This window comes from Populus trichocarpa, chromosome 8 (assembly GCF_000002775.5).
Source record: "Populus trichocarpa isolate Nisqually-1 chromosome 8, P.trichocarpa_v4.1, whole genome shotgun sequence".
NCBI classification, from domain to species: Eukaryota; Viridiplantae; Streptophyta; class Magnoliopsida; order Malpighiales; family Salicaceae; genus Populus; species Populus trichocarpa.
The window spans coordinates 12,803,966-12,820,038 of NC_037292.2; the positions used below are offsets into that span (position 1 = coordinate 12,803,966).

Sequence of the window (16,073 nt, forward strand, 5' to 3'; positions counted from 1 at the left end):
AACATGTTATGGGTTTGGTTCGAACAGGTCTTGGCATCCCAGAAAACTGTGCTTGTGGGACTCTTTGGACTGTGGGGCTGCCGGGGATGACGTTCTTGATGCCGTGGATATGTCACCCTAAGACCACGGTCTCGATCTTGATGCATTGGTGGTACATGGGGTTCCCAGTCATGCTTTGGACTATCTGCCTGGGATGACCTTGGGGCTGTGGTGGCAGCACCCATGGACTCTGGAATTTTCTATCATGCTGTGGAAACGGAGATTCGGGATGTTGGTCCGTTTGTTGTTGTGGTGTGATCCACGTACAGTGGAATTGACCTTCATGCTTTGGTTGCACCACCGATGCACCCTTCGTCTTGGAACCATGGCCTCTAGTCCGTGTTTGACTCGCCAGAGGGCCATGTGGTAGCTGATTTTGTTGATCTTGGCGAAGCGACACCCCAGGGCTAGGTGGTGTCTGGGAATCTTGGCCTTCAAGCTGTTGTAGCAGTGTCTCAATAAAATGTGGGTTTGTTTCTGGATGCCAAAACATGGAAGCATGGAGATTGTCTCAGAATTGGCAACTTGTAACAGTGATTCTGAACGTGCATAACCATCTTCTGCTTCCTACACCAGAACAGTTTGGTCACCAGTGAAGCAAAATACAAGAGAGGAATTTCCACTTTCGCATTTCTCTTCCCACTGGAGCAACGATAATAAATTGTTTCTACTGCATATTGGCCAGCGAAGTGGAGAAGAAGATGGAAATATTTAGTGCCAAAGAAACTAGCTGCTCCTAGTCCTATAGTAAGGAAGAAAACTGGCAGTGAAATTTAAATCATACAAGATTGGATGCTTTCAATTTCTTCTAGCCAAGGATAATAAATCTCGGTACACTACAGGGCTCTATTTTTTACTTTGAGTTACCAGCTCATGTTTGAGAAAAAAAAAATCTGAGTTCCGTAAGAGAAGGCTCACTTAATAAGCAATCAGTTCTTCATCTGTATGTCATCTTTGTAGGAGGCCTGTCAATTGGAGTCACAATTTCAGCCCTGAGCTATCGTCAGAATAAGATGTGTTTTATTAAAATTTTGATATCGGCAAAAGGGGCAGCTAACAGATATTCAGACTGTCACAACCCGAATCCCGGATCCATGACCGGCACATAGGCAAGGTTCCCCTCCAAGATTTCATACCTATGCGAACCCAAACTTACACACAAACTTATCCTAACTCAATCAGAGTTCAACGCAGCATTAACAACAAAATCAATTTCATAATATAATTGAATTGTCTTAATACAAGAGTTTATATAAGTTCAGAGTTTTGGAGCACTAACTAGACATAAAGGAAAGGTACAAAGTACAACCAAAGAGCAGGTTCTGAAGGTCCAACAAAATGACCTGCTATCAAGATATAAGCCTGAAAAGGATAAATAATGAGATGGTGAGTTCAACAACTCAGTGAGTAGATAACGTTCAATATACACACACGAGGTAATATAACAATGAGAAATATATATACAAGTATGGCTTTAGGTTCTATTAGAAATGTTTATCAAATTGGCCATAACAAGAATATCAGAAGGTAAAGCTCGTCAGAAAATCAAAATGCAATGAGCATGAGGCTCCGTACTGTGGGATGATCAGTCCACACAGGTTGGTGACTCCCCCGACCAACTAGGGTTCAGATACGATGTGCACAAAGACTAGCACTACCCTGTTAGCATGGGTATTCTAACTGACATACCATAGGTTCATAATCATAATCAAACAGACATATTCATATCTCAAGGCTCAACTCATGACATCAATCAAATGAGGAGCTATCATTTCAGAAATCAATTCAAAATATATATTGGTTCATATCAAGAATTCAGATTCAACAATTGATCATGCTTTATCAAAACAAAGATAATAATCAACATATATATTATCAAGAAACATGATCCAATTCATATTAACAAATCAAATATTTATAATATTTCTCATGCATATGAAAAATTATCCACTCACCTGACTCAAAAGCAACAAAACTCAAAGCTGATATCGAAGGAAATCCTACTAACGTCCCGCCGGTGGAATATCAGGATTATCTGAATACAAAGGAGGCATATTCAAGAACGACTCGAAAGAATATTTAACTTATTTAATACACTTAACTAAGAGTGTATTCCGTAATCCTATATGTTTTTGAACTAACTAATCAATTTTCTCAAAAACCCAAAATTTAACGGTTTTCCCGAAATCTAATCCATAATAGAACAAATAATAAAATTGGTAATAATTCACTAAATAACCCTCAATTATTCATCAAACCAATCTGAAAAAGCTAATATTACAGCTAGGGACCAATCTGTAATTTATCATATTTTTAAGGGTCAAATTGCAACTTTTGTCAAATTGGAGGACCAAACTAAACATATCATAAATTCATGAATATAGTGGAATTATGTCCATAATTCATCCTCATTTCTGTCCAGATCATCTCATTATACTCCAGGGACCATTCTGGAATTTTACCAAATTTTTAGGGTCAAATTGTAATTTTTGTCAAATTGGAGGACCAAATTGAAAGTGTTAAATTTTCATATCTATACAGTAATTCTGCCCATAATTCATATGTTATTCTGTTCAGAATCTCGGAATATGCTCCAGGGACCAATCTGCAAATTTTCCAAAGTTTGGGGACTAAACTGTAATTTTCCAAAATTGAGGGACCAAACCGAAATTTTGTCATCTTCAACCTCCAACCCAGAATTTTTAACAGAAACCTACTGTTCTCTCCAAATTCTTAACACAATTTCACCATTCAAACAAAATCATAACTCAAAATCATCATCTTTCAATTCAATCTCTCAAAATCATCCAAATAATCAAATACCCACAACAATTAACCCTACAACATCCAAATTAACTCATCAATCAAACTCAAAACACAAATTTCATAACCCTAACATTTATCAAAATCAAAATTAAAGCTTAATTAACACATATTTATACATAATCTTACCTTTTTACTTATTTCCTCCAACTCCTTTCTATTTCCTTTCTAATTTCTCTCTTTTCTCTTCTTCTTCTTTCTCCCTTCTCTCTCCTGCCGATTCTCTCTCAAATTTTCAGATCCCCCTTTTGTTTTTTTTCTTATATTTATATTTATTATGTTTATCTAATTATCACACTACCCCTCATTCATTTATACCCACACTTTAAGCCACCAAGGGCTTTGTTGTATTTTCCAATTCATTAATTCAAAACGTTACACAGACAACATGAGGAAACCTTTCCCTTTAATTAGCTCATCTCCTGCAAGATCCAAAGAAATACTAGCAAAGAATTAGCAACAGTCATCTCAAATCAAATATCTGCTTTCAGTTTTGTTTCCATTTAACATGATATTACTAAGAATAGGATATCCAGGATGTCACCTTTGATACATTTAGGATTTGAGAAGCCATACATCTGCATCTGGATTTTAAAGCTTGAAATCCATCATTAGCGATCCTGGATGTCTGACACCATTGAAGCAGCCTAATCACACTCAAGAAACATGAATAGTTTGTTAAGATGGTGAGAGAGATATTGGAAGACATTCTTAATATAAAGATCCTACAACTTTGGTTTACAGGAATGTATGGGGAGACTATGGAGAAAATGAAAAGCTAAAATGCAAATACAAATTCATAAATTTTGACGGATGGCATCCCTGTTTCTTGGCACTTCATTTTCTGTTAAGAATTCGAAGAGTGGACTAAAAAAACATAGTGGTTAGTGATTCTGTTATATCACCCCCAATGATCGAGGGTCAAAGTGAAAAAGGGTCTGATTATTCATATACATCTTCAAGCTGAAAGTGAAATGATGGAAGAAAAAGAGCATGGACATGTCGCAATAATTTCTTTGAGGGTGGCTAGTGCTGCTGAAGTTAAGTGTTGTGTCAAACCGCCACCACAAGGTTCTTCAGAAATCGCTTAAAAATTTAGTGTCCCGATCTGAGGTGATAGATTTAAGGACCCCGTGTAGACGAACAACTTCCTTGAAGAATAAATTAGCCACATGCACGACATCAGAAGTCTTTTTGCATGCAATAAAATGGGCCATTTTGGAGTACCTGTCCACCACCACAAAGACTGAATCAACACCACGCTGAGTTCGTGGAAGTCCTAGGATGAAATCCATCGAAAGATCTTCTCAAGAAGCTGCTGGAATGGGTAGGGGCAAGTATAGATTTGTATTCTGGGTTTGGCCCTTGGCTGCTTAGCACGTTGGACATCTTTTGACATGGCTACCAATATCGCGCTTCAGCTGGGGCTAGTAATATCTTTCTTCTGCAAGGGCCATGGTCTTATCCCGACCTAGGTGTCCTCCCAAGCCACCCCCATGCAGTTCATGGATCACCTGCTCCCTTAATAAGCTCTTGGGAATACACAACTGATTGCCCCAAAATAAGTACCCCTCTTGAATTTGCATTCCTTCATGAGATAGCCCCTGTTGACACTTGCTCCAGATATTTCTGAAATCCTCATCATCTGTATACAATTCCTTAAGACAGTCGAAGCTTATGACTTCAGCCCGCATGGTGATGAATTAATAGAGACACCCTTCGGCTTAGAGCATCAGCCACTTTATTCAGCTGACCTGACTTATGTTTCAGGGTGAAGGTGAATCGCTGGATGAAGGAAACTCAACGAGCATGCATTCTGTTCACAGTACTCTGACTGTTAATGAATTTCAGTGTTTGGTGATCGCTGAATAGGATGAACTCCCTCTGCACTAAGTAATGCTCCCAAACTTTCAAAGCTCGAAATACAGCATACAACTCACGCTCATAGGTGGACCACTTATGGCAAGCCTCATTAAGTTTTTCACTATAGAATGCAATGGGTCTACTTTCTTGAGATAGAACAGAACCAATACCAATGATAGAAGCATCACAGTCCACCTCAAATAATTTATCAAAATCTGGTAGTGCCAAAACTGGGGCAGAAGATAACTTCTCTTTAATTAGTGCAAAATTGTGCTCTACTTCAGTTCCCCAATGGAATTTCCCTTTCTTCATGCATTCAGTGATTGGCGCGACGATTCGGCTAAAATCCCTGACGAATTGTCGGTAAAATATGGCTAAGCCATGAAAGCTACGCCCTTCGTCAACATTTTTCAGGGTAGGCCAATCCCGAATGGCTCGAATCTTTTCTTCATCAACTTTAATCCCATCAGCACTCACAATAAATCCCAAAAATAATAAACTGCTGGTCATGAATTTGCACTTCATCAAATTAACATATAACTTGTTCTGCTGTAAAACCGTAAGTACCTTCCTCAAGTGCTCAAGGTGGTCAGATTCACTCCGGCTATAAATTAATATGTCATCGAAGTATACTACAACGAAGCTGCCAGTAAATTGTTTGAGTACCTGATTCATTAACCGCATGAAAGTACTTGGGGCATTGGTTAGTCCAAACGGCATTACCAACCACTCGTACAAACCATCTTTCGTTTTGAAAGCGGTTTTCCATTCATCCTCGGGCCTGATTCGAATATGATGGTATCCACTCCTTAAGTCAATTTTTGAAAAGATTTTGGAACTGGCCAGCATGTCTAGCATATCCTCTAGTCGAGGAATAGGAAATCGATACTTAACGGTGATCTTGTTGATAGCTCGGCTGTCGATGCACATGCGCCAGCTACCATCTTTCTTTGGTACTAACAAGGCTGGTACTGCACAAGGACTCATACTCTCCTGAACCAACCCCTTTTTTAATAGCTCTTCCACCTGCTCCTGTAGGACAAGACCCTCTTTCGGACTCATCTGATAGTGTGGCTGATTTGGTAGGCTAGCCTTGGGAATTAAATCAATTTGATGCTGAATATCGCGCATGAGAGGTAACCCCTTTGGTAAATCTGCTGGTATTATGTCCTAGAATTCTGTTAGTAAGGGCAGTAGTGCTCTTGGAACGTTGGGAGGGTCGGTTCAAATTCCTCCACCCCACTACCACTACAAAAACCTCACTAGCCCCTTTGGTTTCTGCTATAAATGTCCCTCCATCAACTAGCAATATTGGCTTCCCCTTCACCTTCGTCTCTACTACAGAGAAGTCCTTTTTTAGAGGACCCAACACTACCTTCTGCCCTCCTCTCATGAAGACATATACATTATCACGGCCTTTGTAGGTAACGTCCACATCATATTGCCATGGCCTGCCTAGAATCATATGACAGGCATCCATTTTGACAACATCACAAGTAATCTCGTCCATGTAATTTCTCCCGATGGAGAATTGAATTAGGCAAGTTTCAGTAACTTTTGTCTCTGCACCCAGCTTGATCCAGCCAATTTTATAGGGTGAGGGATGTTTCTCCGTCTTCAAACCTAGTTTCGTTACCATTGTTCTGGAGATTATGTTTTCGCTACTGCCACTATCAATAATAACATCACATACCTTTTTGCTCATAGTACACCGGGTTCGAAATATGTTGTGACGTTGTGACTGCTCCATCTGTTTCGGTGCCAGCAGAAGTCTTCTAACTACCAGAGAACGTGAAAGTAACTCTCCATCATCTCCCCCTGTAATTTCATCTTCTTCGTAGGTGTACTCAGTCTCGTCCTCTACCCTTTCTACCTCTAGGTCTGTTCCCTCTCCTGGCTTAATCAGGTTCACTACTCCCCGTTTTGGACACTGATTAGAGTGATGTCCTGGCTGTCCGCACCTATAGCATTTATCTAAAGTTGGTATGAAATAGGGATTCCTTGGTGCTTCTGGAGGCACTACTCCTGCAGTCGTCATCTGCGTTCTGCTACCACTTAGCCCTTTTGTAAAGTTGGACATGGGAGGTGGAGGGTTTAGTGGGAACTTTCCTTTGTGTGCTGCAGCATGCATAGAATCAACAGGGTTCCTTGCCACGTCCATTGCTCTTGTCCTGTCCAATTGTGCCTCTGCTTTTGTAGCCAAATTAATGGCTTCTGTTAAGGAATAGATGGTGTGCATTGAAACTCGGTCTTGTATATTTAAGCGCAATCCTCCAATGGACCTAGCGACTTGTTGCGCGTCTGTTTCCAGCAAATTATTATGAGAAGATAATCTGTGGAATTCCTCAACATATGCTTGAACCGTCCGACTCCCTTGTCTGCAATCCTGGTACTGCTGAAATAGTATCTGCTCATAATCTGGTGGCAAATACTTGTAATGCAGCAATCGTCTCATCTTTGATCATGTCTGTACCATCCCTTTTCTTTGTCTCATTCATGTGAGTTGTAACTGTTCCCACCAAGCGAAGGCTCCTCCCATTAATCTGTAGGCGACTAACTTCACTTTTTCATCTTCAGGGATTTCCATGTAGTCAAAGAACCTCTCCACTGCTGCTAACCAATTGAGAAACCCCTCAATCTGAAGCTGACCATTAAAGCTGGGTAGATCCATCTTCATCCGAAACGCATGAGGCTCTCGCTCTCCCATATGGCAATGGCCCTGTCGATTAGGTCTTAATATGCGTTCGACATATTCTTCATCATCACTTAATGCTTCCTCGTAGGCTAGCTGCCTACGTGGAATTGGATTGTGTTCACGAGCAGGGTCAATCATTTTCCTGTAATTCTTGCGATCCCTTACATCTTCACACCGCTGATTATTTCCAGTCATTAATCTAGCAAGAGTTGTTTGTATTGCTTGCAAGGTCTGCTGGGTTTCACTCTGGAAAGTTCTCAATTCTGGCTGTGTGATCACGTTGTCTTCACGGATTCCGCCATCAAGAGCTTCTCGTTCGTTCAGTGTGTTTGCCATCTGAACAATGATTAGACCTGCTCTGATACCAATTGACGTAGCGAAAGGCTAACGAGAATAAAAAAAAAAAAGGTCACCGCCTCTTTTCTGAATGGTTTACTCGAATCCACGAGTAAGAATGACTACCCGAATCCATGAGTATCAAAGTAACGTTTCTGAAAGAAAATTCTTATTCAAAATCAAAAGTATCCTAATAAGTGGATGGCTGCTTGTATTTATAAGCTGCCAACCCTAATCCTACTGAAATAATTATTTACGGAAGTAAATAGGAAAATCCCTACAAAAAAAATAAATCACGTCCTAAACTTAAGCTGAAATAATAAAGGCACACAAGGGCCACAAATAAGAATCTACGTTAAAAATAAGGAAAGAGTAGCTGGCAATTGTTTCATGGTAGTAATTCCGTTCAGGACTTGTATTCTTCGGTTGCAGCAAACCGTAATTCAGTTCTGATATGTTGAATTTAGGGAGTGAGAAGAGAAGCAGAGAAGTAAGAGAGGAGACAATATTGGATAATTTTCGATACTTTTATTGGATGCCACCAGGCCCTTTTATACATGAATTGAATAACAAACAATGCTAGAATTTGGGAAACTATCTAAAAAATGGGAAACAAACAAGGGATCCTCCGAGGAATCCTTATTAACTGTTAATACTAAAAATAACTGGAGAATGACTAATTCCATAACAAACCCCACTAACAATCTGGCGACCAAGCATGATCCACGTCCAAGTGTCTTCCACGTACCACGTGCGCTACTGCCACCTTCTGGTTTGTTGCGGTTTGCATGTATCTTCATGCACGTATCAATCCTTCCCCCTTAAGAATCCTTGTCCGCAAGGATGAAGGTGGGATAGGTCTTGATAAAACGCCTTTCATTCTCCCAAGTAGCATCTTCCACTGGTGCACCATCCCATTTGACCAAAATTTCATGTTTTGGATGATATTTCCCATTGTTAACTACTCGTCGGTCTAGGACAGCCTCAGGTTGTGGAAGAATATTGGCTGATTCTGAAACAGGAGGAAGGCTCGCCACTGTTGATGTAGGAGGGAGGGGCCCAAAGTATTTCCGTAGCAAGCTAACATGAAACACGTTATGGATTTGGGAATCCTGTGGCAGTGCTAATTTGTAGGAAACTGTTCCGACTTTAGCTAGGACCTGGTAAGGCCCAAAGAACCGTGGGGCTAACTTCATTGAGCTACGAAATGCCACTGAGGATTGACGGTAAGGTTGGAGCTTTAAATACACATAATCTCCAACGTCAAAGGAGACATCCCTGCGATGTTGATCAGCTTGGCTCTTCATCCTGTTCTGGGCAATCAACAGATTCCTCCTCAGCTCACGAAGGAGACAGTCTCTATCGCGCAGATGCTCATCCACGGCTTGAACATTTGAGGTACCGGGAACATAGGTGAGTAAACTAGGAGGGGGAACACCATAAACCACCTCAAATGGCGTCATCTTAGTGGCAGAGTGGAGCGAGGTATTGTAGCTGAACTCTGCCCATGGAATCCAGTCGAACCATTTGCGTGGCTGGTCACCTGCAAAGCACCGCAAATACTGTTCGAGGATGCGGTTGACAACTTCAGTCTGACCATCCGACTGAGGATGGTAAGCTGAGCTCATGCACAGCTGAGTGCCTTGGGACTGAAAGAGGGTGCGCCAGAAGAAGCTAATAAACACCTTGTCACGATCGCTCACAATAGAGGCTGGAATACCATGCAGGCGGACGACGCAGGAGATGAAGGCTTTGGCCACCGTGATTGCTATGTAGGGATGCTTCAACGGAATGAGATGGGCATATTTGGACAGGCGATCCACTACCACCATTACACAAGTATACCCTTGGGAGGAAGGCAATCCTTCGATGAAGTCCATGGAGATATCAGTCCAAACTTTGGAAGGCACAGGTAGGGGTTGCAGCAGCCCAGCTGGCTTCATGCAATCTGTTTTGAAGCGTTGACATGTGGTACATTGCTACAAGAATTCCTTCACTGTGACGTGAACTCTGGGTCAGGTAAAGTCTTGCTTAATGCGTGCGAGTGTTTTATGGAACCCAAAGTGTCCACCAATCGGCGTGGCATGACAGTCTGCCAAAAGTAGAGGGATAAGAGTAGAATTCGGGCTTAAAAACACCTTACCCTTCTTGAACCACACTCCGTCTCTTTGAACCACGAAGGGGTCCGTTGATTTGAAGTTGGCATAAAATGGATCCTGTTGCACCTCCTGTTGCAGAGTTGGCCACCACTCTGCCTTGGGGAACGAGATTGTCAAAAACTGAAATTCCACTACTCTGGACAGTGAGTCTGCCCCTTGGTTCTCGCTCCCTTTCTTGTACTCGATTACATAGTCATAGCCGAGAATTTTAGGAAGCCAACGTGTCTGTGTTGGGGTAGTAATCCTCTGCTCCAGGAGATATTTGAGACTCCTCTGGTCCGTGCGAACTGTGAATGGTTTACCAAGCAGATATGGTCGCCACTTACGAATTGCCTTGACAATGGCCAGCATTTCTTTCTCATAAGTGGATAGTGTCAAAGAGGACCCTTTTAATGCTTCACTAAAGTATGCCACGGGTTGATTCTGTTGGGAAAGTATTGCACCAATTCCGATCCCACTGGCATCACACTCGACCATAAATCGTTGAGAGAAATCTGGCATGCGTAAGACCGGGGACTGGGTTAAGGCTTCCTTCAGACGTTGAAAAGCCAAATCAGCTTCTGCACTCCACTGGAACCCATCCTTGGTCAGCAATCGGGTAAGTGGTGCGGCTATTCCTCCAAAATGGCGGATGAACTTTCTGTAATAGCCGGCCAGGCCCAAGAATCCGTGGACCCCCTTGGCTGTCGTAGGGGTAGGCCACTCAACCACTGCTTGAATTTTGGTAGGATCCACCGATACTCCTTGGTTTGAAATAACATGGCCCAGGTAGTCAACCTGTGTAACCCCGAATCTGCACTTGGACTCCTTTGCAAAGAGTGTATTATCTGCTAGAATCTTCAAAACAGTGTGCAAATGGGTTAAATGGTCTTCCCACGATTTGGAATAAACCAGAATATCGTCAAAAAAAACCAAAATAAACTTCCTGAGGTGGGGACGAAAAAGATCATTCATAAGACTTTGGAAGGTTGCCGGAGCATTGGTGAGACCAAATGGCATGACAACGAACTCGTAATGGCCTTCATGAGTTCTGAATGTTGTTTTAGGTATGTCGTCGTCTCGTACCCGGATTTGGTGATAGCCGGATCGTAGGTCCAATTTGGAATAGTCACGAGACCCATGCAGCTCGTCTAGGAGCTCATCAATTACGGGAATTGGATATTTGTCTTTGATGGTGATTTCATTCAAAGCGCGATAATCCACACAAAAACGCCAAGCCCCATCCGCCTTTTTGACTAGCAAAACAGGAGAGGAGAATGGGCTATTACTGGGGCGTATCAATTCAGACTTCAACAAGTCTTGCACCATTTTTTCTATCTCGGTTTTCTGGTAATACGGGTAGCGGTAGGGTCTCACACTTACTGGGCCGGAATTGGGTTGTAGAGGTATGTGGTGGTCTTTGGCTCTCTGGGGAGGCAGACCCGTGGGCTCCTCAAACACCTGCGAGAATTCGGATAGAAGGGCCTTAAGCTCCGGTGGATGGCTGCTACTGTCAATGATGGGATGTGAGGGAATGATTTGAAGGAAGAATCCATTCCCTTGTAACCCATGAAACTCCTTCTCTGTGAAGGCAGCATGACCCGTGTGCTTCAACCCGTAAAAGGTGTGTTTCTCTTCATGCGTTTTGTAGCTCATAGTGAGCTTTTTGAAATCCATTTCAATCGGACCCAGTGTCTCAAGCCACTACACACCTAGTACCACTTGACAAGCCGTGACCGGTAGAACATAGTAATTGGCAGTGATGGCTATGCCCTGAATGATTAATGTGAGGCTCTGACATTGCCCAGTACAAGTGATTTTCTCTCTATTAGCCACCATTACCTGAAATCGCTGGCTGCGATTAATGGGTATCCCAAATTTGGTTACCACCGCCTGATCAATGAAGTTATGCGTGCTGCCTCCGTCAATGAGCACGATCACCTTCTTGTTGCCCAATTGACCCAACACCCGTAAGGTTTGAGGGTGTTCAGCACCTGCGATAGCATGGAATGAAATTTCGGGCATGTCCTCTGAATTGATGATGTCCTCAGTATCTGTTATTTCTTCCTCAAGGCTGGTGTTGGAGCTGTCTTCGATCATAAACAATTGTGGTCGTTCACAGCGATGGCCTGGCTTGAATTTCTCATCGCAATAGAAACACAGCCCCTTTTCCCTTCGTTCCCGAGCTTCTTGAGTGGTGATCCTCCGGAATGATGTTGGTGATAGGTTTGGTCTTTGTGATGGGGGTGGTCCCAACACTCCAGCTGCTGAATTTGCTGGTGCCCTGGAGGGTAAATTCATGGAAGAAGACCGAATTGGAAGATGGGTCTTCCTCTGCAGTAGATTGCGCTCCTCAATCAGTCGGGCAACTCCAATTGCTTCTGCCAGTGTGTGGGGATGTTTAATCTTGACATCAATACGGATTTCATCTCGCAGCCCTGCAACAAAACATCCTATTAAAAAACCTTCCGGTAGTCCATCAACTTGATGGGAGAGCCTCTCAAAAGCCTCTTGGTAAGCTGCTACAGAGGTAGTTTGTCTGAGACGAGTGAGCGATTCCGATGGGTCTTCATAGTTTGTGGGTCCGAATCATTGCAAAAGGGCTTGCACGAACTCGTTCCACAGAAGGGGTCCCCGAAACTTGGTCAGCCATCGGTGCCATTGGAGAGCAATTCCATCTAGATGGAAGGAGGCCAATTGGACCTGCTGGGCCGAGTCAATGTCCTGAAATTCGAAGTACTGTTCGGCTTTGTACACCCAACCTGTGGGCTCACTGCCATCAAAACGAGGGAATGAGAGTTTGAGGTGGGAGTGTGTTTGACCAGTGGTGTTTGGGTTGCGAGAACTATGTAACTGGGATGATGATTCTGATGCAAAGGGATTGATTTCGGGAGGGTTAGTGTTTGGGTGTTTTTGGGTGCGGATGGCTTGTAGTTCGGTTAATACTGCTTGAAGGGCAGCATTCACCTGATCAAAGCTAGACTCATGCCTAGCTAAGGCGTCATTGACCTCAGTCCGGAATTCAGCATTACTTTTTCCGCGAGTATCCATGACAACTGTGTAACCAGGCTCTGATACCACTGATATGTTGAATTTAGGGAGTGAGAAGAGAAGCAGAGAAGTAAGAGAGGAGATAGTATTGGATAATTTTCGATATCTTTATTGGATGCCACCAGGCCTTTTATACATGAATTGAATAACAAACAATGCTAGAATTTGGGAAACTATCTAGAAAATGGGAAACAAACAAGGGATCCTCCGAGGAATCCTTATTAACTGTTAATACTAAAAATAACTGGAGAATGACTAATTCCATAACAAACCCCACTAACAATATGGCGACCAAGCATGATCCACGTCCAAGTGTCTTCCACGTACCACGTGCGCTACTGCCACCTTCTGGTTTGTTGCGGTTTGCATGTATCTTCATGCACGTATCAAGTTCATGGCAATCTCTTCGCCTGTTGCAGCAAGCTGTCCTGCATCACCGTTTCTCGTTTCAATAATACTTCTCATGACTGGATGGCATTGCTCAGCATTTCAGATATACCCCTGTCAAGAGTGAGGCCCCTCTCCATCATCTGATCCCACACCCTACAAGCATCTGAAAGCTTATTTTCCCGTACAAGAGCTCCAATGATCAACTTATAAGTCACTTCATCAGGAAAGGATCCTCTTTGCAGCATTTCCTCCTATAGATGCATAACTTCACCTACTCTCAAAGATTTACAAAATCCATTTATAAGGGCATTATATGAAACCACATCAGGAGTAATACCTTTTTCTACCATATCACAAAAAATGCTGAGAGCCATCTCAACTTTAGTAGAGGAGAAGAATCATGAAGTGAAGAATTTGAATGGAACAGTGGGTCGATTGATGAAGGAGAAAGAACACATTGGTACTTTACTTAGGAGTGCCTTGTCGAAGAGGATGAAATTAGATCCATCCTCCAAAACAAATGAGTTGTTTCAAGTTGCTGAAAATGGTTTAAGAGAGGCTGGGATTGATTTCAAATTCAGTAAAGTCCTTGGTGATGGTAAGGTATCTGGTGATAAAGGCGGCTCACTGGAAACGGAGAGTGATGAAATAAACACTCTAGTAAGTGTCTTTTAGAGTTGATTTGTTCAATCCTGTTTTTTTATGTTTGTATGTTTGAAATCCTAATTTGCTGTTGCACTTGTATGTTGCACACAGGCCGGTGCTTTGGAGAACATCGTTAAGGCATCTCAGTTTGAGATCATTGAGCTGCAGCATTCTGTGGAGGAACTAAGGTGTTTAGAATGATTCCTGTAATCGTAAGGCTGCATGTAGACAGTGAACATGTTCTATTTTTGTACTGACTAGGCTGTTATGTTTTGTGGTTACCTGTATTAAGGGCAGAGTCAAGTTTACTTAAAGAGCATCTAGAGATTCAAGCCAAGGAACTAAGTCATAGACTGCGCAGGATAGAGGAGCTTGTAGAGAAGGAGAGAGTGGCAAATGAAAGCGTAAGTTGTTAATGTTTTGCTGAGATCAGTTCAACATCAGGCAGTTAACTGCACTGTCCATGGAACACTTCAGAAGGGCAAATAATCTTTTGCGTTTTGGTGTTCTGATTACCAAGTTCACCTCTCTGGCATTGTAGGTTGAAGGACTTATGACAGACATTGCTGCTGCAGAAGAAGAAATTACAAGGTGGAAAGTAGCAGCTGAGCAAGAGGCTGCTGCGGGTAGAGCAGTTGAACAAGAGTTTGTGGCTCAGGTATGTTGAACAGATTGGCCATAAAATTTATGCTTGGACATTTTACCTGATATTTGATGGCTGATTGTGTGAACTCGTGAAACCCACTTTCTTTATATCGTAATTTAACCAAATCACTTTTGTCATTGAATTTCCAAATAATAACAGAAGGTGCTTTTGCAAGTAACTTTTGAGATAATGATTCTTTGATTGGCAAGAGCGGTTTAGCTTGAGCAAAATAAACTAATGAGAATTAAACTAGAAGCTAGTTAGAGCTAAAGGCAATAGAGAAATGATATGTTACAAAACCAGAATTAAGCAGGTTTTGTTAGACACTGCAATTCTCTAGGAAGGTAGGTGAGAAATAATTGCTTTATCATATTGTTGGCTAGAGAAGGTTTCATTTGATGAATAGAAGAGGCTTTAGACTAATGAGATATCTTGAGAATTATAGTTGAATGCCCTCGTTGATTCCAAATCCACTTCTTTTCTGGTGCTACTCATAGATTGAAACATGCGAGGCATAATTGTTCTTCTTTTTTTCTTTCTTTTTTTTGAATATTTAAATTATGGAATTGGGTTAATATGTTTACATTCAATATGGTGCGAGGCAGCTTGATGAACTGTTTAAAGCAAAGATAAAAAAAAATCCTATGTATCTTGATACTCAAAATACTTTCTGAAGAAGTACTGGTTGGATCTTGTGCTTAATCGTTATGTATTTGCAGCTGTCGGCAGTTAAACAAGAACTTGAAGAGGCAAGGCAAGCCATATTAGAATCAGAGAAGAAGTTAAAATTCAAAGAAGAAACAGCAGCTGCTGCCATGGCAGCAAGAGAGGCTGCTGAGAAGTCATTGAGTTTGGCTGACATGAGGGCGTCTAGGCTGAGGGATAGGATAGAGGAGCTCAGCCATCAGCTGGAAGAGCTTGAAACTCGAGAAGATTTGAGGGCCCGAAATGGGCCTAGATATGTATGTTGGCCTTGGCAGTGGCTTGGGCTGGACTTTGGAGGCTACCGCAATACCGAGACACAACTACAGAGTTCAAATGAAATGGAGCTTTCCGAACCCCTCCTATGATCGTCTCTTTTCATTTTTCCTTTTTTGTGTATGTATCACGAACTCTCAAAATTATAGAAATGATAGTCAATACATCTTCATTCTTCAAGCTTAGCTTTCTTTGTTTTTTTTGTTTTTTTTTTTTCCATATAATGAAGAAGATTTGCACAAGCATATGCATGATTGACTCTCTGCTGTATGCGACTCTGATGACCTACTTCTGAACATTGCCCAAGATGATGATGTACTTTACAGTCAAGATGGAGCAGTTTCTTGTCAAATTTCTTCCATTCAATCTCTGTTTTCTTCTTCTCATTATTGTGTTCAACTTTTAAGGTCTTATGCCTAGTCCTCCACTATCCCTTTATATGGAGTCAAAAGAAACATCTCCAAGTTGC

The 16,073-nt window shown here is 42.0% G+C and overlaps 4 protein-coding genes and 2 long non-coding RNA genes across 7 annotated transcripts in view; 2 read left to right on the plus strand and 4 right to left on the minus strand.

Annotated features, from left to right (window-relative positions):
• The window catches only part of LOC7473199 (WEB family protein At1g12150), a 78,304-nt gene that overhangs the window by 61,881 nt on the left and 350 nt on the right, over positions 1–16,073 (plus strand). The gene's annotated exons all lie outside the window — the stretch shown is intronic.
• Positions 557–1,112, minus strand: LOC112328438 (uncharacterized). Its single transcript, XR_002983334.2, has 2 exons — positions 958–1,112; positions 557–606 (listed from the first exon to the last, which is right to left on the minus strand). It is a non-coding gene; the product is annotated as an uncharacterized LOC112328438 (long non-coding RNA).
• Positions 1,115–3,101, minus strand: LOC127905658 (uncharacterized). Its single transcript, XR_008059899.1, has 3 exons — positions 2,992–3,101; positions 1,995–2,074; positions 1,115–1,401 (listed from the first exon to the last, which is right to left on the minus strand). It is a non-coding gene; the product is annotated as an uncharacterized LOC127905658 (long non-coding RNA).
• LOC7469038 (pentatricopeptide repeat-containing protein At1g13040, mitochondrial) overlaps positions 3,243–16,073 on the minus strand; it is a 38,571-nt gene continuing 25,740 nt past the window's right edge. The window contains exon 5 of one of the 2 annotated variants that reach the window (XM_052455193.1): positions 3,243–3,284. The gene's annotated coding sequence lies outside the window, so the exon portion shown is untranslated. The remainder of the gene's footprint in view (positions 3,285–16,073) is intronic. The other variant, XM_052455194.1, reaches the window with a different exon arrangement.
• Positions 4,663–7,180, minus strand: LOC112328462 (uncharacterized). The gene is made up of 2 exons (XM_024607058.1): positions 5,984–7,180; positions 4,663–5,895 (listed from the first exon to the last, which is right to left on the minus strand). Exons 1-2 carry the CDS (start codon positions 7,178–7,180, stop codon positions 4,663–4,665), a joined length of 2,430 nt encoding a protein of 809 aa, XP_024462826.1.
• LOC7469035 (filament-like plant protein 3) lies at positions 13,696–15,784 on the plus strand. Its single transcript, XM_024607553.2, has 5 exons — positions 13,696–13,995; positions 14,092–14,168; positions 14,273–14,384; positions 14,522–14,638; positions 15,346–15,784. Exons 1-5 carry the CDS (start codon positions 13,696–13,698, stop codon positions 15,694–15,696), a joined length of 957 nt encoding a protein of 318 aa, XP_024463321.1. The 3' UTR covers positions 15,697–15,784.

Bases quoted from the DNA above. Each gene is read 5' to 3' on its own strand.
- LOC112328462 (XM_024607058.1), bottom strand. From the start codon at position 7,180: ATGAGACGATTGCTGCATTACAAGTATTTGCCACCAGATTATGAGCAG. The intron at 5,896-5,983 runs GTTTTTGTAGTG...ACAGAATTCTAG, and splicing joins AAACCAAAGGGGCTAGTGAG to GACATAATACCAGCAGATTT.
- LOC7469035 (XM_024607553.2), top strand. From the start codon at position 13,696: ATGCTGAGAGCCATCTCAACTTTAGTAGAGGAGAAGAATCATGAAGTG. The intron at 14,169-14,272 runs GTGTTTAGAATG...ACCTGTATTAAG, and splicing joins CATTCTGTGGAGGAACTAAG to GGCAGAGTCAAGTTTACTTA. The intron at 14,639-15,345 runs GTATGTTGAACA...ATGTATTTGCAG, and splicing joins AACAAGAGTTTGTGGCTCAG to CTGTCGGCAGTTAAACAAGA.